The sequence below is a fragment of the Macaca mulatta genome, chromosome 1 (assembly GCF_049350105.2).
Source record: "Macaca mulatta isolate MMU2019108-1 chromosome 1, T2T-MMU8v2.0, whole genome shotgun sequence".
NCBI classification, from domain to species: Eukaryota; Metazoa; Chordata; class Mammalia; order Primates; family Cercopithecidae; genus Macaca; species Macaca mulatta.
Genome location: NC_133406.1, coordinates 214,034,199 through 214,061,322, shown reverse-complemented (window position 1 = coordinate 214,061,322; position 27,124 = coordinate 214,034,199). Strand labels below are relative to the sequence as shown.

The following is a 27,124-nucleotide window of genomic DNA, read 5'->3' as shown; positions in this document are numbered from 1 at the left end:
GCTGAAGTGGGGAGGATGGCTTGAGTCCAGGAGTTCAAGGCTGCCGTGAGCCATGATGGCGCCACTGAACTCCAGCTTGGGTGACAATGCAAGACCCGCACCTTTAAAAACAAACAAAAAGACATTAAGGCATGTTTGTAAATTGAAGGGAAGAATAAAGGTATTTGTGATGCAGAAGCTAAAAAAGGGATAATTAACAGGCATAGAGTTCCTGAAAAGACTAAGATGATGAGATTCATTGCAAAAGTGGAGGGATTAGCTTGGATGGCTGGGTCCTGTCCCTGCACTAACAGAAGTGAAGGTCAATTTCAGCACCTGTCATAATTTCCTGGGCCCTGTGCAAAGTGAAAATGTGGGGCTCCTTATTCCAAAATTATTAAGAATTTCAAGACTACAACAGAAAAGCATTAAATCAAGCGTGGAGCCTTTCTAAGCCTGGGTGCTGTGCGACTGCAATTTCTACTCCCATGAAGCTGGCCCTGGTCAAGTATGAAATGAGGTCGATGAGAAGGAGGCTGTCCTGTGGTAAGTCCCTTCTAGGATTGGAAGAGATGAGTAAGGCTACTTTCAGCTTCACTGTTCTACAAGCTGGGGGGTCACTAGCAAGGGAGAGGAGCAAAACTTGTCCCTTTTTAACTTCCAACTCTGCCAGATTTGAGTCCAGGGCTTTCTAGAAGTCTCCACGGCATCGGGTGACCATAGCAACTCATGCCAAACTCTCAAGCCCACGGCTCCGCCCACCGCTTCGTGGACGCGCTTGTTGATTGGCTCAGAATGTCGACCAATGGTCGGCGAAGCGGGTTGCTTGCCGCACGGTCAATGGCCGCGAGCCGGGAAGAAGGCGGGAAGAAAGGAGGAGGAGGCAGGCCTGCAGGGGCCGCGCGGGTGCGTGTTTCCGGCTCCGCTGCGGAAGGCGGACGACTAGAGTCGTTGGGCCCGGCGCGATCCGAAGGAGCCTAGAGAGCGCGGGACTAGAGTGCAGAGCTCGGGACGTGGATCGGAGCCGGCGCGATGGGCGGAGAGCAGGAGGAGGAGCGGTTCGACGGCATGTTGCTGGCCATGGCTCAGCAGCACGAGGGCGGCGTGCAGGAGGTAACGGTCCGCGCGGCGTCGGCCCATCCGGCGGCCCTGGCCAAGCTCCTTCCGCCCTTCTCTGCCTTCCAGGGCTGAGACCCACCCCTGGGGCTCGCGGGCTTCTGGGATGCCCCCACATTCTCACCGCGCCCAGCTTCCGGCCTGGCCACCCGCTGGCGGTCTCACCCGGTTCGCATCAGTTCTGGGCCCCCGGCGCCCCTCAGTAGTAGCAATTATCGCGTCCCTGAGCTTAGGATTCCCCTTTAGTTTCACATATACCCCCAACCCCGTTTCCACTTTCATGGCGTCTTCCGAGGAGCATCCCTTAGTAAGAACCGTGCCAAATATAGTGATTTGGATCCACCAAGGCTTGGGGCGAGCCGTCGAATGTGTGTGGTAGGGGCGCGGGGTGATGTTAGCACGTGGTCTTGTTAGGCCTTGAATGGGGGAATAGGAGAGGAGGCCTGTGTTCACGATTAGTTTCCACCACCTACCAACTTGGAACCTTTACATCTCTCCAAGCCTGAGTTTCCTTGTCTGTGAGACAGCTGCGAATGCCGGTTTCCCGAGAGTAGTGAAGTACCGTAAGTTCTCAGTAATAAGGCTTTTTCATTCAACAAGTATTTGTCGTGTGATTAATGTGTGTCCCACACTCAACGCGACTGGGGATACAAAAACTTGTCCTCGCCCTGATAGAGCTTACAAAGAGCATTTCAAAGAGATAATTCGTGCACAGTGACAGACACGGTAACACAGTGTATGAATAATAAGGGCCAACTGTTCCAGATTCTGGAGTTGGTTTTTTTGGAACAAACACAAAGTTAGAGGTAGAAAAGTCCGTCAGGATCAGAACTGTCATTCTCAGAGCCAGAAAAGTGGCAGGGATTTGCCTAGATCATACAGCGTGGTCCTCACCTGGACAGGTCAGTGTGCTTCCCAGAGTCCATGGCTGATTGTGTCTCACTGGAGGTAGGTTTCCATTGAACTTTCTATTGCTATGTAACCCAGGTGTCTGGTGACCAAGGATTTCTAAGCCCTTTGTGGTGGGGAGAGTGCTTCTAATTTGGAAGTGTGAAAAGCCTTCCTGTCTCCATTCCTCTAAACTGTTTACACAAAACTGGATTTGGGAGTGAGTTCATTTTTGAACAAACTGAAAAAGTGTCTAGAAGCAAGAATGGAAATCACTGATATATGTTCTAGCGTCAGATTTCATCAGATTTAGACCCACTCTTGGGCAAATAAAGGGCTTGTGTGTGCTGACTTTAGGTCACCGCTAGATTGTTTCATTCAGCAAGAATTTTACTGAGCATGTACCTTTAGCTCTATCTGGTGCCCAGCATTGCAGGTGGCAGATAGACTAAGCCATGGGTCATGGTCCTATTTGTAAGGTGTTTACCCTCTGCCAGTGGGTCTCTTGCTCTGTGCCATACGTGGCTGAAGGCCTCAACTCCATGACCTCATGATCCTCACCAGGTCCCTAGAAATAGGTACTGCATCTTATTCCTGTTGTACAGAGTTAAGAAACTTCTGCAAAGTCAAAAGGTAATATATGTCCGTCAGATACTCAAACCCTTGGCTACACTTGTACTCCAGCCAGAGTTAATCCATCTTATCCTCCTTTGAAGTGCTTCATTTGCTCTCCTCCGTCTTGCTTTGACCCAGTAACTTAGTGTCTTTTTTTTTTTTTTTTTTTTTTTTTTTTTAGACAGAGTCTCACTCTGTCACCCAGGCTGGAGTGCAGTGGCATGATCTTGGCTCACTGCAACCTCTGCTTCCCGGGTTCAAGTGATTCTCCTGCCTCAGCCTCCCAAGTAGCTGGGATTACAGTTGCCCACCACCGCACCCGGCTGATTTTTGTGTTTTTAGTAGAGGTGGGGTTTCACCTGTTGGCCAACCTGGTCTTAAACTCCTGACCTCAAGTGATCCGCCCTCCTGAGCCTCCTGAAGTGCTGGGATTACAGGTGTGAGCCGGTGTCTTGATGGGGTTTTTAAAGCTGGGCCTGGGCTTTTCATGCCCTGGATGCAGAGGAGTATTGCATACACTTAGGCTGCTTCAGGCATCACAAGGAAAATGAAACGCGCACACTCACACAGGATATGAGAAATCTGCTTCATGGTGGAAGTAACTAAGAGAACCTGCTGGGGAGATGTCTCCTCAGTTGGGAGGCTCAGAGGAAAAATAGTCAAGTCCCAAGTTGCCTCCTAGACAAAAGAAGTTGACTTGTGTGCACTTGAAGGGCTCCCAAATGGCAGCTCCACACCTTTAATCTTCTCCCCATCTTTCAGCTTGTGAACACCTTCTTCAGCTTCCTTCGACGCAAAACAGACTTTTTCATTGGAGGAGAAGAGGGGATGGCAGAGAAGGTAAGTGTTGGAAACTGCTCTCTTTTCGGCAGCTCTGTCTCTTCAGAAGAAAAACTCACCTGGTCTTCCTTTGGCATAATAGTAACTAACTTTCAGCAGAAGCGAAATGTCAGAGGTGAGGAGTTGGGGAAGGGAAGGAAGCTGTCATTTCTTCGGTCTCCACTCCTTGCTCAGCGCTCTATCTACCTTATTTCCCATGATTTTTGCAGTTCTACAAGAGGGGCAGGTGTTAACTATCCCCGTTGAGGAAACTGGCTCAAGAGAGTTTTGCACCTTATCCAAAGTCTTGAGCTGAGCTATGGGAGAACCAGGGTTGAAACCAGTCTGTTGAAAACCTGCCCTCTGTCCCAACACAGTGCCTCTCAGTTCCTTTTCCAATGAGGAGGTTTTATTTTTTTTTTTATTTTTATTTATTTATTTTTTTTGAGACGGAGTCTCACTCTGTCACCCAGGCTGGAGTGCAGTGGCGCAATCTTGGCTCACTGCAAGCTCCGCCTCCCGGGTTCCCGCCATTCTCCTGCCTCAGCCTCCCGAGTAGCTGGGACTACAGGCGCCCGCCCCTGCGCCCGGCTAATTTTTTCTATTTTTAGTAGAGATGGGGTTTCACCATGGTCTCGATCTCCTGACCTTGTGATCCGCCCGCCTCGGCCTCCCAAAGTGCTGGGATTACAGGCGTGAGCCACCACGCCCGGCCGAGGTTTTATTTTTTATTTTATTTTTTTCTGAGATGGAGTCTTGCTCTGTCACCCAAGCTGGAGTGCAGTGGCGCAATCTTGGCCCACTGCAACTTCTGCCACCTGGGTTCAAGCAATTCTCCTGCCTCAGCCTCCCGAGTAGGTGGGATTACAGACGCCCGCCACTGTACCTGGCTAATTTTTGTATTTTAATAGAGATGAGGTTTCACCATATTGGCCAGGCTGGTCTGGAACTCCTGACTTCATGATCCACCCGCCTTGGCCTCCCAATGTGCTGGGATTACAGGTATGAGCCACCGTGCCTGGCCAGGAGGTTTTATTTTTACTTTTATTTATTTTATTTTATTTTATTTTTTTGAGATGGAGTCTCATTCTGTCACCCAGGCTGGAGTGCAGTGGCATAATCTTGGCTCACTGCAACCTCCGCATCCTGGGTTTAAGTGATTCTTGGGCCTCAGCCTCCTGAGTAGCTGGCACTGCAGGCAGGCGCCACCATGCCTGGCTAATTTTTGTATTTTTAGTAGAAATGAGGTTTCACCATGTTGGCGAGGCTGTTCTCGAACCCCTGACCTCAAGTAATCCACCCACCTTGGCCTCCTAAAGTGCTAGGAGTACAGGTGTGAGCCACTGCACCCGGCCTGAGAAGGTTTTAACTAATTACCTAGGAGATGAGACTGGGCAGATACTAGAAACTGATGCTTAGAAATAAATTTAGAAATACTCAGAGCCATGTCTTCCCAGATGCTCTGACTCAGAGTTTAAGGGTTCGTGTTTTGTAGTCTTGATTCTGAGACCTTGAACTCCTTTCTGATTCCTTAAGGTTGTAATTATACTTTTGAAAATTGTTATATCATGAGGATTCTACCTCACTTAGCTGTTCCTTTTTTTTTTTTTTTTTGAGACAGAGTCACTCTGTCACCCAGGCTGCAGTGCAATGGCATGATCTCGGCTCACCACAACCTCCGCCTCCCGAGTTCAAGCAATTCTGCTGCCTCAGCCTCCCGAGTAGCTGGGATTACAGGCATGCACCACCATGCCTGGATGATATTTGTATTTTTTAGTAGAGATGGGGTTTCACCATGTTGGCCAGGCTGGTCTCGAACTCCCGACCTCAGGTGATCCACCTGCCTTGGCCTCCCAAAGTACTGAGATTACAGGCGTGAGCCACCGTGCCCGGCCTTTTTTTTTCTTTCTTTTTTTTTTTTTTTTTTTTTGAGATGGAGTCCTGCTCTTGTCACCCAGGCTGGAGTGCAATGGTGCAATCTTGGTTGTCTGCAATGTCCGCCTCTTGGGTTCAAGCAATTCTTGTGCCTCACCCTCCTGAGTAGCTGGAATTACAGGCGTGAGCCATCATGCCCGGCACCATTATCTTTATAATAGACATAAATAAGAGACATAATAAGAAGGAGACGTTCTTTGCAAACTGTTTCTGTGGCTTCAGGATTCTAACAAGTTGGTAAACTCTTTAATGTGTCTTGAAGGTTTGAGGCCACTCTGTCGTAGACACATTACCTAACAGTAGGAGTCCCAGGTTCTTGGTCTAGCTATGTTACTTAGTCGAGTTCCCAGCAATGCTCTCGTTCTTTCCATCTTTCCATCTGTAAAATGGGAGAAAGTAGACCCCTTCTAGCTCAGATATTCTTTCTGTATTGTCACTAACACCTCTGGCTTTTCTGTGGGTCACACTACCTGTATATACCTCATGCTGCAAACTTACCAAAAATACAAAAGCACTTTTAGTTTTTATAGGTTTTGGGGCTAATCATTTATTTTTTCTTTTCTTTTCTTTTTTTTTTTTTTTTTCTGACACGGAGTTTCATGCTTGTTGTCCAGGCTGGAGTGCAATGGCATGATCTCGACCCACTGCAACCTCTGCCTCCCAAGTTTTAAGTGATTCTCCTGCCTCAGCCTCCCAAGTAGGTGGGATTACAGGCATGCACCACCATGCCTGGCTAATTTTGCATTTTTAGTAGAGACGGGTTTCACCATGTTGGTTAGGCTGTTCTCAAACTCCTGACCTCAGGTGATCTGCCCGCCTCGGCCTCCCAAAGAGCTGGGATTACAGACATGAGCCACGGCACTTAACACTTTGGATTGTGTTAGGTGCTGTATCAGACCCTTTGGGATTGCAGAGGTGAATACAGATTTGTTCTTTGTTTTCATGGATCTCACAATGTAGCCAAAAACAAACAAACAAAAAAAACAAGCAGTGAAAAAGTAGTGGGTGTTGGGGCAGAAGCCCTGGGAACGTAAAACTAACCTAGGTTGGGGGCTCAGAGAAGACTTTGTGAGGAAGTGATGCCTCAGGTATGAAGGATAAATAGCTGTAAGAAGGGAGAGAGATGAACCCTTGGGGGGGGGTGTGTGTGTGTGTGTTTGAGGCAGGGTCTTGCTCTGTTGTGTCCCAGCTGGAGCACAGTGGCGTGAGCACGGTGGCGCAATCCAGCTGCCTTAGCCTCCCAAAGTGCTGGGACTACCTAATTTTTCTTTCTTTTTTTTCTTTTGAGACGGAGTCTTGCTCTATGACCCAGGCAGGAGGGCAGTGGAGCAATCTCAGCTCACTGCAGCCGCCGCCTCCCGGGTTCAAGTGATTCTCCTGCCTCAGCCTCCTGAGTAGCTGGGATTAGAGGCGCCTGCCACCGCGCCCAGCTAATTTTCGTATTTTTAGTACAGCGGGGGTTTCACCATGTTGGTCAGGTTGGTTTTGAACTCCTGAGCTCGTGATCTGCCCGCCTCGGCCCTCCAAAGTGCTGGGATTATAGACATGAGCCACCGCGCCCAGCCTCTAATTTTGCTTAACTGTAAGAGGGAATAATTCTTACCTCACAAGGAAGTTACAAGGATTAAAAAAAAGGCAAAAGACCACAATCCACTTCAGAATCCCTTGGGGCCACATGTGTTTTGGTATTTAAAATTATTTGGATTTCAGGAAGGCAATACAGTGCATATAATGTGCATTATAGATCATAATCCAATCCCAGGGCCAGGAGCTGCATCCTGTAACAAAACACATTAATATTTCTGTAGAGAATACCTGATACTGCAAACTTACAAAAAATTACAAAAGCACTCTTAGATTTTATAGCTTTTGGGACTAGGAATTGTAGACTTGAATACAGCCATAGTGATCTAATCAATATGGCATTGATAGAAGAAGAGAAAAATGGACCAGTGAAGCAGACTAGAGAATCCTGAAATAAAGTCTAGCATTTATGAGGATTTAATGTGTCTAATGTGGTAATTCAGTTCATTAGGCAAAGCATGATTCAATAAGTCATGCTGCTACGTGGAATTTTTTTTGGTTAGAAAACCAAAATTTACCATCTGTCATACTCTATAAAAAAAAAATACAGGTAAGAAAAATCCTGTAAGGAAAGCTAGGAATCTGTAGTCTTATGTGGGGGAGACTTCAAGATTAGAAAACTGGAAGCTATAAAAGAAGAGATAGCTGTTTGCCTTTTCAAATGCTGAAAATTTGTAAATGGTAAAAGAGACATATTTAAGTCAATTGAAGAACACTAGATTATGAGAAAATATGCAGTGCAGAGGATGAATAACATTTAATGGTTAATTTCATATTTAGGAACTCATAAATAAAAATTAGCCAGGCCTTGTGGCACACACCTCTAGTCCCAACTACTTGGGAGACTGAGGTAGGAGGATTGCTTGAGCCTGGGAGGTTGAGGCTGCAGTGAGCTGTGATTGCGCCGCTGTGCCACTATGCTCCAGGCTGGGTGACAGAGCAGGACTTTGTTTCCAAAACAAAACCCATAATGAGATACTACTTCACATCTGTTAGGATGGCATCTGTTAAAAGAAAAAACAAAATAACAAATGTTGACAAAGATAGGGAGAAACTGGAACCCTTGTATACTGTCGGTGGGAATGTCAAATGGTGCATCTGCTATGGAAAATGTTATGGCAGTTTCTCAAAAAATTAAAAAATAGAACTATCGTATGGTCCAGCAGTCATTCTTGTTGGTATATACCCAAAAGAATTGGAAGGAGGATTTATTTGCACACCCATGTTCACTCCTTATTCACAATAGCCAAAAGGTGGAAGGAACCAAAGGCTCCATCAGCAGGTGAATGGATAAACAGAATGTGGTATAGACATATTCTGGGATGTTATTCTGCCTTAAAAGGGGAAGAAATCCTGTCCATTGCTACATGGATGTACCTTGGAGGACATCGTGTTACATGAAATAAGCTGGTCACAAAAGGACAAATACAGTTGATCCTTTGTATTGTGGGCTCTACATCCATGAGTTTAACCAACCACTGGTGGAAAATATTTGGAAAAAACATTTTTTTAAACGAGAGTACAATAAGAAAAAATAATATGAGTTAAGCCCGACGTGGTGATGCACACCTGTAATCCCAGCTACTTGGGTGGCTGAGATGGGAGGATGGCTTGAGCCCGGGAATTTGAAATCAGCCTGGACAACATAGCAAGACCCCATCTAAAAAAACAAAAACAAAACACCACATTAAAAAAAATACAATCTAATTATTTACATCCATAGCACTTACATTGTATTAGGTATTAGGTAATCTAGAGATGATTGAGAGTATATAGGAAGATGTGTGTAGGTTATATGCAAATAAAATGCCATTTTATATAAGGTACTTGAGCATCCTGAGAAATTAGTGCTGAGGAGTGGTCCTGGAACGAATCCCCATGGGTACGGTGGGACTGCCCTATTACATTCCACTTACATATCATTGAAGGCGTATTTTTTGATAAGTAAATATTGTGTGACTAAAAGAAAAGTTACAGTTTTAAAACATAACTGTAGGGCCAGGTGTGGTGGCTCACGCCCGTAATCCCAGCACTTTGGGAGGCTGAGGCGGGTGGATCACCTGAGGTCAGGAGTTCGAGACCAGCCTGACCAACATGGTGAAACCCTGTCGCTACTAAAAATACAAAAATTTGCTGGGCATGGTGGTGGGTGCCTGTAATCCCAGCAACTCGGGAGGCTGAGGCAGGAGAATCGCTTGAACTCAGGAGGCAGAGGTTGCAGTGAGCCGCGATTACACCACTGCACTCCACCCTGGGCAATAAGAGTGAAACTCCGTCTCAAAAACAACAACAACAATAACAAAACGTAACTGTAATGGTATTATTTCCTCCAAAAAGGCATACTAATTCTTTAAATATTACCAGAGATCCACATCCACTCAGGGTTCTGATTTCCCTCAGTGCTCTCTTACTGTTGTGTTTTGTTTTGAGACAGGGTCTGGCTCTGCTGCCCAGCCTGGATGGTGTCCAGTAGTGCGATCATGACTCACTGCAGCCATGACCACTAGGCTCAGGTGATCCTCTCACATAAGCCTCCTGAGTAACTGGGACTATAGGCGTGCCCCAACATGCCCAGCTAATTTTTGTATTTTTTGTAGAGTGGGGGTTTCACCATCTTGCCCAAGCTGGTCTCGATCTTCTGATCTCAAGCAACCTTCCCGCCTTGGCCTCCCAAAGTGCTGGGATTATAGGCATGAACCACTGCGCCCAGCTCTTTTGTTTTTTAAAAAATTATGGGCTGAGGTGGGGGGATCACTTGAGGCCAGGAGTTCAAGACCAGTTTGGTCCAACATAGACCATATCTGTACAAAAAAATTGAAAATCATTGCATTCCAGTCTGGGAACAGAGCGAGACTTTGTCTCAGAAAAAAAAAGTGTGGTAAAAAGCACATCATAAAATTTACCCTCTTAACCTTTGTTTTGATTTTTTTGTTTGTGTGCTTGTTTGTTTGAGATGGAGTCTCGCTCTGTTGCCCGGCCTGGAGTGTGGTGGCACCATCTCAGCTCACTGCAACCTCTGCCTCCCAGGTTCCAGCAGTTCTCCCACCTCAGCCTCCCGAGTAGCTGGGATTACAGGCGTGTGCCACCACGCCTGGCTAATTTTTGTATTTTTAGTAGAGATGGGATTTTACCATGTTGGCCAGGCTGATCTCAAACTCCTGGCCTCAGGTCATCTGCCTGCCTTGGCCTCCCAAAGTGCTGGGATTACAGGCATGAGGCACTGCGCCCTGCCTGTTTTTGTTTTTGTTTTGAGATGGAGTCTCGCTTTGTTGCCCAGGTTGGAGTGCAGTGGCACCATCTCAGCTCACTACAACCTCTGCCTCCCAGGTTCAAGAGATTTCTCCGGCCAGTCAGGCGCGGTAACTCATGCCTGTAATCCCAGCACTTTGGGAGGCCGAGGCGGGTGGATCACGGGGTCAGGAGATCGAGACCATCCTGGCCAACACCGTGAAACCCTGTCTCTACTAAAAATACAAAAATTAGCCGAGTGTGGTGGCACAAGCTACTCGAGAGGCTGAGGCAGGAGAATTGCTTGAACCTGAGAGTTGGAGGTTGCAGTGAGCCAAGATCGCCACTGCACTGTAGCCTGGCGACAGAAGAAGACTCCGTCTCAAAAAAAAGAAAATATTTTTCCTGCCTCCGTCTCCCAAGTAGCTGGGACTACAGGTGCCCACCATCATGCCCGGCTAAAGTTTGTATTTTTAGTAGAGACAGGGTTTCACTAATATTGGCCAGACTGGTCTCGAACTCCTGACCTTGTGATCTGCCTGCCTCAGCCTCCGAAAATGCTTGGCCCTTTTTTTTTTTTCTTCCCTCTGAGACAGAGTCTCACTCTGTCAGCCACTGGAGTGCAGTGGCACGATCACAACTTACCTTGACCTCCCCAAGGCTCAGGTGATCCTCCCACTTTAGCCTCTTAAGTAGCTTGGACTCCAGTGCCATCATGCCCAGCTAAGTTTTTTTTTTTTCTTTTTCTTTTTTTTTTTTTTGAGGCGGAGCCTCGCTCTGTCACCTGGGCTGGAGTGCAGTGGCGGGATCTTGGCTCACTGCAAGCTCCGCCTCCCGGGTTTACGCCGTTCTCCTGCCTCAGCCTCCCGAGTAGCTGGGACTACAGGCGCCCGCCACCTCGCCCGGCTAGTTTTTTTGTATTTTTTAGTAGAGACGGGGTTTCACCGTGTAAGCCAGGATGGTCTCAATCTCCTGACCTCATGATCCGCCTGTCTCGGCCTCCGAAAGTGCTGGGATTACAGGCTTCAGCCAACGCGCCCGGCTTTTTTTTTCTTTTTGAGGCAAAGTCTCGCTCTGTTGCCCAGGCTGGAGTATGAGTGGTGCGACCTCAGCTCATTGCAACCTCTGCCTCCCCAGTTCAAGCGATTCTCCTGTCTCAGCCTCCTGAGTAGCTGGGGTTACAGGTGCACACCACCATGCCCAGCTAATTATTGTATTTTTAGTAGAGATGAGGTTTCACCAAGTCAATCAGACTGGTCTTGAACTTATCTCATGATCCTCCTGCCTCAACCTCCCAAAGTGCTGAGATTACAGGCGTGAGCCACTGTACCCGACCCCCAGCTAATTTTTCTATTTTTTTGTAGGGATGAGGTTTTACCATGTTGCTCAGGCTGGTCTCTAACTCCTGGGCTCAAGTGATCCACCTGCCTCGGCCTCCCAAATTGCTAGGATAACAGATGTGAGCCACTGTGCTGGCCCATGTTAAGCATTTTTAAGTGTACAGTTCAGTAGTGTTAAGTGTACTTAGATTATGAAACATATTTGTAAAACCTCTTTGCATTTTGTGAAATTGAAACCCTGTACCCATTAAACAACTTCGTTTTGCTCCCTCCCCTACCTCCTGGTAACTGCTGTTCTATTTTCTGTCTAGGTTGACTACTTTAGATACTTCATATAAATGGAATCATACAATATGTATCTTTTTGTGACTGGCTTTTTTCATTTAATGTAATGTCCACAGATTTATCCACATTGTAGTATGTGACAGGATTTCCTTCCCCTTTAAGGTTGAATAATATTCCATTATATATATATATCACTTTTTTTTTTTTTTTTTGAGACAAGTCTTGCTCTGTTTCTTGCCCAGGCTGGAGTGCAGTGGCACGATCTCGGCTCATTGTAACCTCAGCCTTCCGAGTAGCTGGAACTACAGGCACACGCCACTACTCCCGGCTAATTTTTGTATTTTTATTAAAGTCAGGGTTTTACCATATTGGCCAGCTGGTCTCGAGCTCCTGACCTTGTGATCTGCCCAACTCGGCCTCCCAAAGAGCTGGGATTACAGGCTTGAGCCACTGCGCCCAGCCACAATTTTTTTTTTTAATCTATTCTTCTCTTGATGGACTTTTGGGTTGCTTTCACCCCTTGGTTTTTGTGCATAGTGCTTCTGTGGACATAGGTGCACAAATCTTTGAGATTCTACTTTCAATTCTTGTAGGTATTACTCGGCAGTGTAATCTATTGAATAATATGGTAGTTTTTGTTTTGCTTTTGTTTTTGTTTTGTTTTGTTTTGGAGACAGAGTATCACTCTTGTTGCCTAGGCTGGAGTGCAATGATGCAGTCTCGGCTCACTGCAACCTCCGCCTCCTGGATTCAAGCGATTCTCCTGCCTCAGCTTCCTGAGTAGCTGGGATTACAGGCGTGTGCCACCACAGCTGGCTAATTTTTGTATTTCTAGTAGAGACAGGATTTCACCATGTTGGCCAGGTTGGTCTCGAACTCCTGACCTCAGGTGATTCACCCGCCTCGGCCTCCCAAAGTGCTAGGATTACAGGTGTGAGCCACTGTACCCAGCCAGTTTTTAGTTTTTTGAGGAAATGCCATGATCTTTTCCATAGCAGATGCACCATTTGACACTACCACTAATAGTACATGAGGGTTCTGTATTAGTCCGTTCTCATGCTGCTATACCCTAGACTGGGTAATTTATAAAGAAAAGAGGTTTACGACCGAGCACGGTGGCTCACGCCTGTAATCCCAGCACTTTGGGTGGCCAGGGCGGGCAGATCACAAGGTCAGGAGATCAAGAACATCCTGGCCAACACGGTGAAACCCCAGCTCTACTAAAAATACAAAAAGTAGCTGGGTGTGGTGGCGTGCGCCTGTAGTCCCAGCTACTTAGGAGGCTGAGGCAAGAGAATCGCTTAAACCCAGGAAGCGGAGGTTGCAGTGAGTTGAGATCGTGCCACGGCACTCCAGCCTGTCGAGAGAGTGAGACTCTGTCTCAAAAAAGAAAAAAAAAGTAAAGAGGCTTAATTGACTCACAGTTCTGCATGACTGGGGAGGCCTCAGGAAACTTAAAATCATAGAGGAAGGCATTCCTTCACAGAGTGGCAGGAGAATCAGTGCCAGCAGAGGAAATGCCAGAGGCTAATGAAACCATCAGATCTTGTGAAAACTCACTCGTATCATGAGAACAGCATGGGGGAAACCACCCCCATGATTCAATTACCTCCACCTGGTACTGCCTTTGACATGTGGGAATTACAATTCAAGGTGAGATTTGGGTGGGGAAACAGAGCCAGACTGTATCATTCTGCCCCTGGCCCCTCCCAAATCTCATGTCCTCACATTTCAAAACATAATCATGCCCTTCCAACAGCCCCACAAAGTCTGAATTCGTTTCTGCATTAACCCACAAGTCCAAGTCCAAAGCTCATCTCTGGCAAGGTATTAGTTCGCTCTCATGCTGCTGTGAAGAAATACCCGAGACTGGGTAATTTATAAAGGACAGAGGTTGTTCTGTTTTTTTATTTTATGTATTTATTTTTTTTTGAGACAGAGTCTTGCTCTGTCATCTAGGCTGGAGTGCAGTGGTGTGATCTCAGCTCACTGCAACTTCCGCCTCCTGGGTTCAAGCGATTCTCCTGCCTCAGCCTCCCGAGTAGCTGGAATTACAGGTGCCCACCACCACACGTGGCTAATTTTTGTATTTTTAGTAGAGACAGGGTTTCACAGGGTTTCACCATGTTGGCCAAGCTGGTCTTGAACTCCTGACCACCGAGGGTGATCTGCCCCCCCTCGGCCTCCCAAAGTGTTAGGATTACAGGCATGAGGCACCGCACCCGGCCAGGAAAGAGGTTTGATTGACTCATAGCTCTACATGGCTGAGGAAGCCTTAGGAAACTTACAGTGAGGTTGGAAGATGATGGGGAAGCAGGCACCACCTTCACAAGGTGGCAGGAAGGAGAAGTGCCAGGCAAAGGGGGAAAAGCCCTTTATAAAATCATCAGATCTCATGATAACTCACTATCAAGAAAGCAGCATGGAAGTACCCATTTCTCTTTAAGACATTTGTCTTTTTTTAATTGGGTTATTTGATTACGATTGTTTGATTCCCAGTTCAAACAAGGTTCACACATTACACTGGGTGATAGAAACCTGTAAATTAAGAGACCTCAAAAACAAAAAATTAAGGATCAGGCACAGTGGCTCAGCCCTATAATCACAGCACTTTGGGAGGCTGAGGTGGTAGGATCGCTTGAGCCCAGGAGTTGAAGACCAGCCTGGGTAAATATAGTGAGACTCCATCTCTACAAAAAAAATTTTTTTTTCTTTTTTGACTTGGAGTCTCACTCTCGTGATGAGGCAGGAGTGCAGTGGCATGATCTTGGCTCACTGCAACCTCCGCCTCCTGAGTTCAAGCAGTTCTGCCTCAGCCTCTCAAGTAGCTGGGATTACAGGCACCCACCACCAGGCCCGGCTAATTTTTTTTTTTTTTTTTTTGAGAGGGAGTTTTGCTATTGTTGCCCAGGCTGGAGTGCAGTGGCCCGATCTCAGCTCACCACTACCTCTGCCTCCCGGGTTCAAGCGATTGTCCTGCGTCAGCCTCCCATGTAGCTGGGATTACAGGCATGCGCCACCACGCCTGGCTAATTTTTGTGGAGACAGGGTTTCTCCATGTTAGTCAGGCTGGTCTCGAACTCCCGACCTCAGGTGATCCGCCCGCCTCGGCGTCCCAAAGTGCTGGGATCACAGGCGTGAGCCATTGAGCCCGGCCTAATTTTTGTATTTTTAGTAGAGACAGGGTTTCGCCATGTTGGCCAGGCTGGTCTCAAACTCCAGTGGTCTAACTCTTGACCTTAGGTGATCCACCCGCCTCGGCCTCCCAAAGCGCTGGGATTACAGGCATGAGTCACCCTGCCTGGCCTACAAAAGAAAATGTAAAGATTTAAAAAATAAAACACAAGAGATCTCTTTTTTTCTTGCAATTTGTTTTTTGAAGAAATGGTTATTTGTCCTGGCAAAGTTTCCCACAATCTGGATTTTGCATATTGCATCCTAAGAATGGTTTTTACTCACAGCAGTTCTGACACCAAATGTGTGGGTTTTTCCACCACTTAACAAACCAGTTCTCCAGTTCTCTGGACACCAACTGGGTGTCCTACTATTCAATTGAATTCTGACCCCAACTACCCAGAATTACTGCAGCTTCCACAGGTTAAGGACTCAGTCCCATAAGACGGCGGCCACTTGACACACCAGTCATAAGTTCCAAGTTGCCTTGTGTACTTCTGACCAACCAGCTATCAACTGGGGTTTGCCATGACCACCTTTTCAGGTTTAATAATTTGCTAGAATGATTCAGAACTCAGGAAAGTGCTTTATTTACTGTTACTGGTTTATTATAAAAGACATAACTCAGGAACAGCCAAATAGCTGTGTAGGGCTAGGTATTGGGGTGGGGCATGGAGCCTCCATACCCTCTCTGGGTGTGCCACCCTCCCAACACTTTGATGTGTTCACCAACCTAGAAACTCCAAACCCCATCGTTTAGGGGGTTTTTTGTTTTGAGACAGGTTCTCGCTGTCACGCAAGTTGTAGTGCAGTGGCGCAATCTCGGCTCACTGTAACCTTCGGTTCACAGCAACCTCCGGCTCCTAGGCTCAAGCAGTCCTCCCATCTTAGCCTCCCGAGTAGCTGGGACTGCAGGCATGTGCCACCATGCCCAGCTAATATTTTCGTATTTTTGGTATAGACGGGGTCTCACCATGTTGCCCAGGCTGGTCTTTTTTTTTTTTTTTTTGAGACGGAGTCTGGCTGTGTTGCCCAGGCTGGAGTGCAGTGGCTGGATCTCAGCTCACTGCAAGCCCCGCCTCCCGGGTTCACGGCATTCTCCTGCCTCAGCCTCCCGAGTAGCTGGGAGTACAGGCGCCCGCCACCTCGCCCGGCTAATTTTTTTTGTATTTTAGTAGAGACGGGGTTTCACCGTGTTAGCCAGGATGGTCTCGATCTCCTGAACTCGTGATCCGCCCGTCTCGGCCTCCCAAAGTGCTGGGATTACAGGCTTGAGCCACCGTGCCCGGCCTGGGCTGGTCTTAAACTCCTGAGCTCAAGCGATCTGCCCGCCTCGACCTTTCCAAAGTGCTGAGATTACTGGTATGAGCCACTGTGCCCGGTAAACTTCAATTTATTTGCACAGTTGTAGTTCCCCAGTGCGTTAGCATTTATTTATTTATTTTTATTTATATTTATTTGTTTATTTTTTTGAGACAGAGTCTTGCTCTGTCTCCCAGGCTGGAGTGCAGTGGTGTGATCATGGCTTGTTGGAGCCTTGACCTCCCGGGCTCAAGCAATTCCCCTACCTCAGTCTCTCGAGTAGCTGGAACTACAGACACGTACCACTCCACTCAGCTAATTTTTGTATTTTTTATAGAGACAGGGTCTTCCTATGTTGCCCAGGCTGGTTTCAAACTCCTGGGCTCAAGTGATCTGTCTGCCTCTCCTTCCCAAAGTGCTGGAATTACAGATGGGAGCCCCCGTGCCTGACCTGGATTAGCATTTTAATAACAACTCTTTCATAAAATTCTTCTGCCCTCTGAAAAGTATTTGAGAGGGCTGGTATTGTGACACATGCCTGTACTGTCCTGGGCCTCTTCTCGGGGAGAGCGACAGGCTTGGCTTTAGAGCAGGCCCAGCCCTCCCCACCCTGGTTGGCTGTGGTTCCCAAATATGTGTCCAGTGACTGAAGCTTGAGTCTGTGACAGCCTCTGGGTAGGCTTCCACACCGCTGGGGTTATCTGTCTGAGGTTGGGCCTAGGTCAAGTTGATGGGAGGAGGGGTCAGAGGCTGCTGTGATTGGCCTTGACTCTGCCTGGTGGTTTAGCTCTGCCCTTGCTTAACCTCCAGGAGCTAGGAAGGAACAGTACAAATGGGATGTGACATGATTCAGTGGAGCTGGGAGAGGGGAGGGCCCTGTTCCCACCTCCCTTTGGCCACTGTTTGGCAAATGGCTTTAGTTCAAGGTCTCTCTGACTAGGGACTTGGGACCAAGGCCCTGTGGTGGAACAGCCTCTGCTGGCGTAATTATGACCCATGGTTTCCATTAACAGCAGAATGGCCTCCCCTACCAGTTTAATTCATGGTTTAGGAGGTATATTTGGTGTTCTTTAACCTTGTAGAGTGTGGAGCTACTGTGGTGTGGCATGGGGCAGGGGGTTTGGGCATAGCAGGAGAAATTGGCATCAAATGGATGAGAATCCACAGGGCATTTAGCAGAACCCCAGGTCTGGGGCCCCGTGGGTGACTTCTGTGACCTTGAGCCCCTGCAGAGCTTTCCCTGCAGTTCTGTCTTAGAGATGCTTGAAAGAGGGTTTATTGACCACTGATCACATGGCAAGGCCTCTAGAGGTGTGTGCGTGTGTGTGCACATGCACACTGCGTATGGGTTGGCATTGAGTTGAGTGTCCTAAGGGTATGTTCCTGGGCCAGAGGTGAAACTTTGACACTTGACTGGTCATGGAGGATGAATTGGTTTGCCAGGTGACCTGAGAGTGGGGACGAGACATTCCAGGCAAAGAACAACATATGCCAAGACTGCTTTTATTTATTTATTTATTTTGAGACAGGGTCTCACTCTGTTGCCCAGGATGGTGGCGCGACCTCTGCTCACTACAACCTCTGCCTCCTGGGTTCGAGTGATTCTTCCACCTCAGCCTCCCAGGTAGCTGGGACTACAGGCATATGCCACTACACCTGGCTCATTTTTGTATTTTTAGTAGAGACAGGGTTTCATCGTGTTGACCAGGGTGGTCAAGAACTCCTGACCTCAGGTGATCCGCCCGCCTCGGCCTCCCAAAGTGCTGGGATTATGGGCATGAGCCACCACACTTGGCCAAGACTGCTTTTAGAAATAATAACATAGACCGGGGATAATGACTCACACTTGTAATTCCAGCACTTTGGGAAGAAGAGGCAGGTGAATCACTTGAGCCCAGGAGTTTGGACGAGCCTGGTCAACATGGCGAAACCTTGTCTCTACAAAAAATAAAAACATTAGCCAGGGATGGTGGCATATACCTATAGTCCCAGCCACTGGGGAGGCTGAAGTGGGAGGCTCACCTTAGCCCAGGGAGGTTGATTACATTCCAGCCTGGGTGAGTGAGACCCTGCCTCAAAAATAGTAACAACAAGATAGAGGTACAGAGACATGACCTTAGGGTCACGCAAGTAAGAGTAGACCAGGAACTCAAATCTAGGTGCGACTTTGAAGTATGCATGGAACTTGGCCAGGAGGGCTGGTTAAAAATACGGATTGCCTGGCCATACCCCAGAATTTCTGATCCAGTAGATCTGGAGTGGGGCTTAAGATTTAGCGTTTCTAACAGGTTCTAGGTGATGCTGATGCTGCAGGTCAGGGGAACCCTGTGATGTGGACCTCACTAGGCTCTTGATTTGTGCTGTCATACTCAATCCTCATGACGGATAAGGAAACTGAGGCTTAGAAAGAGTCAAAGTTGTTCACTCGTCTAAGGCCAGGAGCCAAATAATGACAGGTGGCAATAGTATGGGTGGAGGGTCGCCCTTGGGTAGCAGGGAAGCTGGCTAGCACATCGTGGGGTGGAAACTTGGGAAGGTGTAGTGGAGAAAAAGGATTTGAAGTTAACAGCTTGCTGGCTGCAGAGAGGGTGAACAGGCTCTTCCTTGCTTTGACTGGGCACGGTGGCTCACACCTACAATCCCAACACTTTGGGAGGCTGAGGCAGGCGGATCGCTGGAGGTGAGGAGTTTGAGACTAGGCTGACCAACATGGAGAAACCCCATCTCTACTAAAAATACAAAATTAGCCAGGCGTGGTGGTACATGCCTGTAATCCCAGCTACTCGGGAGGCTAAGGCAGGAGAATCACTTGAACCCCGGAGGCGGAGGTTGCAGTGAGCTGAGATCGCGCCATTGCACTCCAGCCTGAGCAACAAGAGCGAGACTTCATCTCAAAAAAAGAAAAAGAAAAGAAAGCTCCCTGGCTTTCTGCTAACGTGGCCTTTCTGGGTGTGGTGTCAAGTCTTGCATAGCTGGACTGTGGTCTTGGAGACGGGATGCACTAAGAGTAAGAGTGATTAGTCAGAAGAGCCGGTCATTGTGGGCCTGAGAATTCAAGAAAGGCTTGTGAGGGACTGAGGCTTGAGTTTTTGCTTTTAACAGCGTCACTTTTTTTGTTTTGTTTTTTTGAGACAGGGTCTCACTTTGTCGCCCAGGCTGGAATACAGTGGCCTGATCTCGGCTCACTGCAACCTCCACCTCCCTGGTTCAAGCAATTCCCCTGCCTCAGCCTCATGAGTAGCTGGGATTACAGGCACACGCCACCATGCCTGGCTAATTTTTTGTATTGTTAGTAGAGACGGGGTTTCACCATGTTGGCCAGACTAGTCTGCAATTCCTTTATTTATTTATCTATTTATTTTGAGATGGAGTCTTGCTCTGTCACCAGGCTGGAGTGCAGTGGCACGATCTCGGCTCACTGCAACCTCTGCCTCCCAGGTTCAAGCGATTTTCCTCTCTCAGCCTCTCGAATAGCTGGGACTACAGGCACACACCACCATGCCCAGCTTTTTTTTTTTTTTTTTTTTTTTTTTTGTATTTTTGGTAGAGACGGGTTTCACTATGAAGGCCAGGATGATCTTGACCTCACGTGATCTGCCCTCCTCGGCCTCCCAAAGTGCTGGGATTACAGGCATTAGCCACCGCGCCTGGCCAAGCGTCACTTTTTAAAACAGGCAGTTTATTGAGACAGGTGCTTTGCAGGTATTCTCATTACAACCCAATGAGACAGATGTATTTTCATTTTGCAGATGAGGAAACTGAGGTTCTGGGTGCAGTGCTTTGCCCTTGCACCCAGCAGGTAGAGAGCAGGGCTGGACTCCAGGCTATGGGACACCGTCCCCTGCTCTGATGCCTCATGGCTTTTCTTCCCTCTCCAGCTTATCACCCAGACTTTCAGCCACCACAATCAGCTGGCACAGAAGACCCGGCGGGAGAAGAGAGCCCGGCAGGAGGCCGAGCGGCGGGAGAAGGCAGAGCGGGCGGCCAGGCTGGCCAAGGAAGCCAAGTCAGAGACCTCAGGGCCCCAGATCAAGGAGCTAACTGATGAAGAGGCAGAGAGGCTGCAGCTAGAGATTGACCAGGTGAAGAGTGGGCTTCCCTTCTCTACCCCTCAGATCCCCACTGGCACTGAGCAGGGGGTCCTGTTGCCAACTGCTGTGTTCTTTGCTCCAGAAAAAGGATGCAGAGAATCATGAGGCCCAGCTCAAGAACGGCAGCCTTGACTCCCCAGGGAAGCAGGTGAGATGGACTGCAGGGACTTGGGATGAGCCAGGAGGTTGGAACTTACAGGAACTCTGCTGCCTACTGCTTTCTCTGAAATACCCTTCCTTATCCTAACCCCTCCCCTCCCGGCTTTGGGAATCTTCCCCATACTTTAAGATCACACTCAGAGACATTGAACCAAAGGATCCAGGTTAAAAAAAAAAAAAACCCGCTGGGCGTGGTGGCTCACACCTGTAATCCCAGCACTTTGGGAGGCCAAGGCGGGTAGATCACGAGGTCTGGAGTTGAAGACCAACTTGGCCAAGATGGTGAAACCCTGTCTTTACTAAAAATACAAAAATTAGCCAGGCGTGGTGGCGGGCACCCGTAATCTCAGCTGCTCGGGAGGCTGAGTCAGAGAATTGCTTGAACCCAGGAGGCGGAGGTTGCCATGAGCCAAGATCACGCCACTGCACTCCACCCTGGGCAACAGAGCAAGACTCTGTCTCAAAAAAAAAAAAAAAACAAACCAACTGGCCTTAACCCATTTATGGCAGGAAAACCCAAGAGCCAGAAAGGGCAGTGCCTATTACAGGTCCCATCTGAGGTTGGCTGGGTTCTGTGGGCCCAGCCATATCCTTTGTCACATGGTATAATAGTCTGAGCTCCTCTCAGGCTGAGATCGGAACCACATTTTACCTGGTTCCCGGTGGACCAAGGCTTGGGGTCTGCCCCTCTGTGGAGTGGGCAGGTACCAAGTCTCTTTTCTTTTGTGACTGTATGCCCAGTGCTAGCCCTGGGCTTGGCCCAGTGAGGGTTCAATGTGTGTCTTGTTTGTCAAGTAAGTAGCTGAGTGTCCCTGATTATAAGCAGGAGACTGAGGAAGATGAGGAGGAGGAAGATGAGAAGGACAAAGGAAAACTGAAGCCCAACCTAGGCAACGGGGCAGACCTGCCCAATTACCGCTGGAGCCAGACCCTGTCGGAGCTGGACGTGAGTGGCAGGGACCAGAGGTGAAGCTTAGGGAGCCAGCCTGGGGTACCAGCAGCACTTAGTAAGGCTTCTTCTGACTGCCTCTGCCCTATGCAGCTAGCGGTCCCTTTCCGTGTGAACTTCCGGCTGAAAGGAAAGGATGTGGTGGTGGACATCCAGCGGCGGCACCTCCGGGTGGGGCTCAAGGGGCAGCCAGCGATCATCGATGGGGAGCTTTACAACGAAGTGAAGGTGGAGGAGAGCTCGTGGCTCATTGAGGACGGCAAAGTGGTGACTGTGCATCTGGAGAAGGTATGTGAGGCCCGGCCCTTCTAGCCTGGGGTGTTGATGGAAGAAGAAAGGAGGATGTGTGCTTATTTTACTCAGGAGCCATGCTGGGGGCATTGTGGAATTATCTTAATCCCCATGACAACACTCTTTAAAGTAGATCTGTCCCTATTTTATTTTCTTCTTTCTTTTTTTTTTTTTTTTGAGACGGAGTCTCGCTCTGTCACCCAGGCTGGAGTGCAGTGGCCAGATCTCAGCTCACTGCAAGCTCCGCCTCCCGGGTTTACGCCATTCTCCTGCCTCAGCCTCCCGAGTAGCTGGGACTACAGGCGCCTGCCACCTCGCCCGGCTAAGTTTTTTTGTATTTTTAGTAGAGATGGGGTTTCACCGTGTTAGCCAGGATGGTCTCGATCTCCTGACCTCGTGATCCGCCCGTCTCGGCCTCCCAAAGTGCTGGGATTACAGGCTTGTGCCACCGCGCCCGGCCCCTATTTTATTTTCTTAAAGACAAGGTCTCACTCTGTTGCCCAGGCTGGAGTTCAGTAACACCTTCTTAGCTCACTGCAGCCTTGAACTCTTGGGCCCAAGCAATTCTCTCATTTCATCCTCCTGAGTAGCCAAGACTACAGGTGCACACCACCACGCTTGACTAATTTTTGTTATTAATTTTTGTAGAGACACGGAGGTCTCACTATATTTCCCAGGCTGGTCTTGAACTCCTGGCCTCAAGCGATCTTCACACCTTGGCCTCCCAAAGTGCTGAGATTACAGACTTGAGTCAGGAAAAGAGGTCACTGATTTACCCAAGCTCCTGCCTCTGGGAAAGGGTGGAGTCAGAATTGAAAGTCTTAGGTTCTGGCCGGGCACGGTGGCTCAAACCTGTAATCCCAGCACTTTGGGAGGCCGAGACAGGCAGATCACGAGGTCAGGAGATCGAGACCATCCTGGCTAACACGGTGAAACGCCGTCTCTACTAAAAAATACAAAAAACTAGCCGGGCGAGGTGGCAGGCGCCTGTAGTCCCAGCTACTCGGGAGGCTGAGGCAGGAGAATGGCGTGAACCTGGGAGGCGGAGTTTGCCGTGAGCCGAGATCCGGCCACTGCACTTCAGCCCGGGTGACAGAGCGAGACTCTGTCTCAAAACACAAAAAACAAACAAAAAAAAATACAAAAACTAGCTGGGCGAGGTGGCGGGCACCTGTAGTCCCAGCTACTCGGGAGGCTGAGGCAGGAGAATGGCGTAAACCCAAGAGGTGGAGCTTGCAGTGTGCTGAGATTGTGCCACTGCACTCCAGCCTGGGTGACAGAGCAAGACTCCGTCTCATAAAAAAGAAAGTCTTAAGTTCTGAAGCCACTTCTTTTTCACTAGGTCTGTACATGGATTCAGTTCATCAAATACTTGAACACCTACTCTGTGCGTGGTACTGTTCTTGTTCTAAGTGCTGGAGAGAGAACAGTGAACAAAACATAGGAAAATCTGTGCCCTCAGGAAGCCTACATGCTCAACCTCACTGCCTTTACAGAGAGGTGGGACACAGACACCAGTAAATAAAGGTGGTCTCTGAAAAGGGCCAAAGGTCTGAGGAGAACTTCTCAGGGCACATAAGACCCTGTCCCAGCCTGCCCGACTGGCACTGGCTGCCCTCACTCACCCCTCCATGCCTCTGTACTTGCTTTGTGGCCCAGCTGGAGTGCAGTGGCGCAATCTCGGCTCACTGCAAACTCCGCCTCCCGGGTTCACGCCATTCTCCTCCCTCAGCCTCCAGAGTAGCTGGGACTACAGGCTCCCGCCACCATGGCCAGCTTTTTTTTTTTTTTTTTCCTGATATTTTTTAGTAGAGACGGGGTTTCACCGTGTTAGCCAGGATGATCTCGATCTCCTGACCTCGTGATTCACCTGCCTTGGCCTCCCAGAGTGCTGGGATTACAGGCATGAGCCACCACTCCTGGCCCATTCCCTGCCTTTTAAATTTATTATTTTTTGAGACAGGGTCTTGTACTCACCCAGGCTGGAATGCAGTGGCGCAATCACGGCTTACTGCAGCCTTGACCTCCCGGGCTCAAACGACCCTCCCACCTCAGCTTCCTGAGTAACTGTGAGTGCCACCCTTCCTGGCTAATTTTTAAATGTTTTTTGTAGAGACAGGGTCTCATGTTGCTCAGGTTGGTCTGAAACTCCTGGGCTCAAGGGATCTTCTTGCCTTGGCTTCCCAAAGTGTTGGGATTAGAGGTAGGAGCTACCACGCCTGGCACTTCCCTGCTTAAAAACTTTTTCAGGCTGGGCGTGGGGCGCATGCCTATAATCTCAGTGCTTTGAGAGGCTGAGGTGGGCAGATCACGAGGTCAGGAGTTCGAGACCAACCTGGCCAACATGGCAAACCCCATTTCTACTAAAAATACAAAAAAATTAGCTGGGCATGGTGGTAGGCGCCTGTAATCCCAGCTACTTGGGAGGCTAAGGCAGGAGAATCGCTTGAACCCAGGAGGCGGAGGTTGCAGTGAGCTGAGACTGCACCACTGCACGCGGTGGCTCACACCTGTAATCCCAACACTTTCAGAGACTGAAGCAGGCGGATCACCTAGGGTCAGGAGTTTGAGACCAGCCTGGCCCAATATGGTGAAGCCCTGTCTCTACTAAAAATACAAAAATCCGCCTGGTGTGGTGGGTGGTGCATGTCTATAATCCCAGCTACTCGGGAGGCTGAGGCCAGAGAATTGCTTGAACCTGGGAGGCAGAGGTTGCAGTGAGCCGAGATGGTGCCACAGCACTCCAACCTGGACAAGAAGAGCAAGACTCCATCTCAAAAAAAAAAAAAAAAGAAAATTTTCTTCCCATTTTAAATCTGGAATACTGCTTTGTGTCTTAGGGCTCAGCCCAAGTGTCACTTTCAAACTTTTCTCCCTCCACCCTGGATGAATATCTCCCTTTCTGCTTTCTTCTTTCCGTTATCACACTGATTTGTAACTGTTTGCCTCTGTGTCTCCCCTAGCTGCAGGAAGGGCAGTCTTGTACCTCTGGACCCAGTATAGGCCTGCAGGGGTCTCAGGTGCAGGATATGGATGAGAGAGAGTTTGGTTGTGAAAGGGTTAAGGGGTGATTCCTGGTGCACAGAGCAGGCCACCTCCCACCCCCTGGTTGTTCTCTTCATAGATCAATAAGATGGAGTGGTGGAGCCGCTTGGTGTCCAGTGACCCTGAGATCAATACCAAGAAGATTAACCCTGAGAATTCCAAGGTGAGCCCTGGCTGGTTGGGAGAACTTCGGCAGGAGGGTGAGGGGCCTAGGTGTTTCCAGAGCTTCACCAGTTCCCGTCACTGCCTGCCCTCAGCTGTCAGACCTGGACAGTGAGACTCGCAGCATGGTGGAAAAGATGATGTATGACCAGAGACAGAAGTCCATGGGGCTGCCAACCTCAGATGAACAGAAGAAACAGGAGATTCTGAAGAAGTGAGCAAGAGGGGTTGGGGGAGGGTGGGTGCCTGGGGGCTTAGATTTTAGTGACAGTAGTGAGTGGATCACTGAGCTGCCTCAGCAGCTGCCCTGCCCCCTTTCCAGCCACGTTTATGGCTTTATGGCTTTGGCTTGCCTACTCTTGTCACTTGCTGAGGTCATCTTGAGGGCAAGGCCGGCTCATGGCTCATGATAGGAGGGAAGGGGTAACAGGCGGGTCATTGCCACCTACAGGAAAACAGTGCCAGTGTTGGCGCCTCAGCTTCCAACCTTGGGGCTCAAATGGGTCTCAGATACCCTGGGCACTGCTCTTGCCCAGCCTGGCTCGGTGTTGCTGAGGTCTAAAGAGATTAGACTTGACACGGGGGTGCTGGGAGAAGGGACAGCTTTAGAAGAGAAGGATGAGTTGTTTCATCTTCTTGCTTCCCTTTCTCCAGGTTCATGGATCAGCATCCGGAGATGGATTTTTCCAAGGCTAAATTCAACTAGCCCCTGTTTTTTCCTCCCTGAACTCTTGGGGCTGAGCTGCAACTACCCAACTTACTTTCCCACTCTTCTCTGGGACTTGTGGGCCTCAGGGCTTGGGGCAGGCATGGGAATGTCCCAGGCACACAGGTCCCAGGGCATCAGGAGAAAGGCTGGGGCTTGGGGCCTTGTCCTCCCCAGTTGGTCTACTGTTACACATTAAAACAATTTGCCCAGCTCCTTCTGTGTCCTCTCTTGCCTCTGGCCTTTCTCTGGGGCACAGGCCTCTTACGGCTGCTGCTGGGAACTGGGAGTTTGGCTTCTAGCCCAGATTCTGCCGTGTGACCTAGGGCAAATCCTTGCCCTCTCTGGGCCTCAGTTTCTCATTACTTAAAGTGAAGATTAAAACAGGGCTTGGCCGGGTATGGTGGTTCACACCTGTAATCCCAGCACTTTGGGAGGCTGACGGGGGCAGATCCCCTCGTCAGGAGTTTGAGACCAGCTTGACCAACATGGAGAAACCCAGTCTCTACTAAAAATACAAAAATTAGCTGGGTGTGGTGGTGCACACCTGTAATCCCAGCTACTTGGGAGGCTGAGGCAGGAGAATCGCTTGAAACCGGGAGGCAGAGGTTGCAGTGAGCCCAGATTGCACCACTGTACTCTAGCCTGGGTGACACAGTGAGACTCCATCTCAAAAAAATAAATAAATAAAACAAGGCATTTAGTCTATGTATGTTTCTGAGCAAAGGTTGAGTTTTTCTGGCTACGGAGACCAGAACATGTGTCAGGTTCTCAAAGGGGCGCATGACCCAGCAGAGGTTTTTTGTTTTTTTTTGTTTGTTTGTTTGTTTTTTTGAGACAGTCTCGCTCTGTCACCCAGGCTGGAGTGCAGTGGCCGGATCTCAGCTCACTGCAAGCTCCGCCTCCCGGGTTCCCACCATTCTTCTGCCTCAGTCTCCTGAGTAGCTGGGTCTACAGGCCCCCGCCACCACGCCTGGCTAGTTTTTTGTATTTTTTAGTAGAGACAAGGTTTCACCGTGTTAGCCAGGATGGTCTCAATCTCCTGACCTCGTGATTCGCCCGTCTTGGCCTCCCAAAGTGCTGGGATTACAGGCTTGAGCCACCGCGCCCGGCCGACCCAACAGAGTTTTAAGACTGCTGGACTTGTTGATCTGATTTTCACTGCCCACTGCAGCGGGTCTGCCCTCTAGCCGTGAATCAAGTATTCTTCAAACTAGAGACTATTGTGTACCAGGACAGAAGAGCAGCATGGGCCAAGGTGACACTGCCTGGCTTGGGAGGGGTACCAGGAAGACAGTTCAGGCCTCAGATCTGGTGTGTATGTGGTACAGGGACCTTACCAGGAGGACAGAGTAAAGTCCAGTGAGGCCTCATTGTTTTTATCTCTGACCTGGACCTCTGCAGATTCTAGGCCTTCTCAAAGCTAGCTCCCAGGGCTGAAGAGGTGCTCCCCTTT

At 48.9% G+C, this 27,124-nt stretch overlaps 1 protein-coding gene and 2 long non-coding RNA genes across 4 annotated transcripts; 2 read left to right on the top strand and 1 right to left on the bottom strand.

The window, feature by feature from the left end:
• The first annotated feature begins 897 nt into the window (after window positions 1-897).
• On the top strand, window positions 898-25,884 carry NUDC (nuclear distribution C, dynein complex regulator). Of its 2 annotated transcripts, XM_028837475.2 has the most exons (9): window positions 898-1,092; window positions 3,361-3,438; window positions 20,144-20,347; window positions 20,439-20,504; window positions 21,342-21,461; window positions 21,558-21,752; window positions 24,880-24,963; window positions 25,058-25,176; window positions 25,617-25,884. In XM_028837475.2, the coding sequence occupies exons 1-9, from the start codon at window positions 1,012-1,014 to the stop codon at window positions 25,666-25,668; spliced, it is 999 nt and encodes a 332-aa protein (XP_028693308.1). In that variant the 5' UTR covers window positions 898-1,011; the 3' UTR covers window positions 25,669-25,884. The 2 variants fall into 2 exon arrangements, with proteins under 2 accessions (XP_028693308.1, XP_077824034.1); XM_077967908.1 differs by lacking the exon at window positions 21,342-21,461.
• On the top strand, window positions 5,321-7,297 carry LOC144335123 (uncharacterized). Its single transcript, XR_013405581.1, has 2 exons — window positions 5,321-5,475; window positions 6,199-7,297. It is a non-coding gene; the product is annotated as an uncharacterized LOC144335123 (long non-coding RNA).
• Window positions 20,879-24,553, bottom strand: LOC144335127 (uncharacterized). The gene is made up of 2 exons (XR_013405587.1): window positions 24,353-24,553; window positions 20,879-21,890 (listed from the first exon to the last, which is right to left on the bottom strand). It is a non-coding gene; the product is annotated as an uncharacterized LOC144335127 (long non-coding RNA).
• Window positions 25,885-27,124: the final 1,240 nt, after the last annotated feature.

Excerpts from the sequence above, each read along its gene's own strand:
- NUDC (XM_028837475.2), top strand. The coding sequence starts at position 1,012 with ATGGGCGGAGAGCAGGAGGAGGAGCGGTTCGACGGCATGTTGCTGGCC. Across the intron at positions 20,348-20,438 it reads TGCAGCTAGAGATTGACCAG|AAAAAGGATGCAGAGAATCA; the intron begins GTGAAGAGTGGG and ends TCTTTGCTCCAG. Across the intron at positions 25,177-25,616 it reads AAACAGGAGATTCTGAAGAA|GTTCATGGATCAGCATCCGG; the intron begins GTGAGCAAGAGG and ends CCCTTTCTCCAG.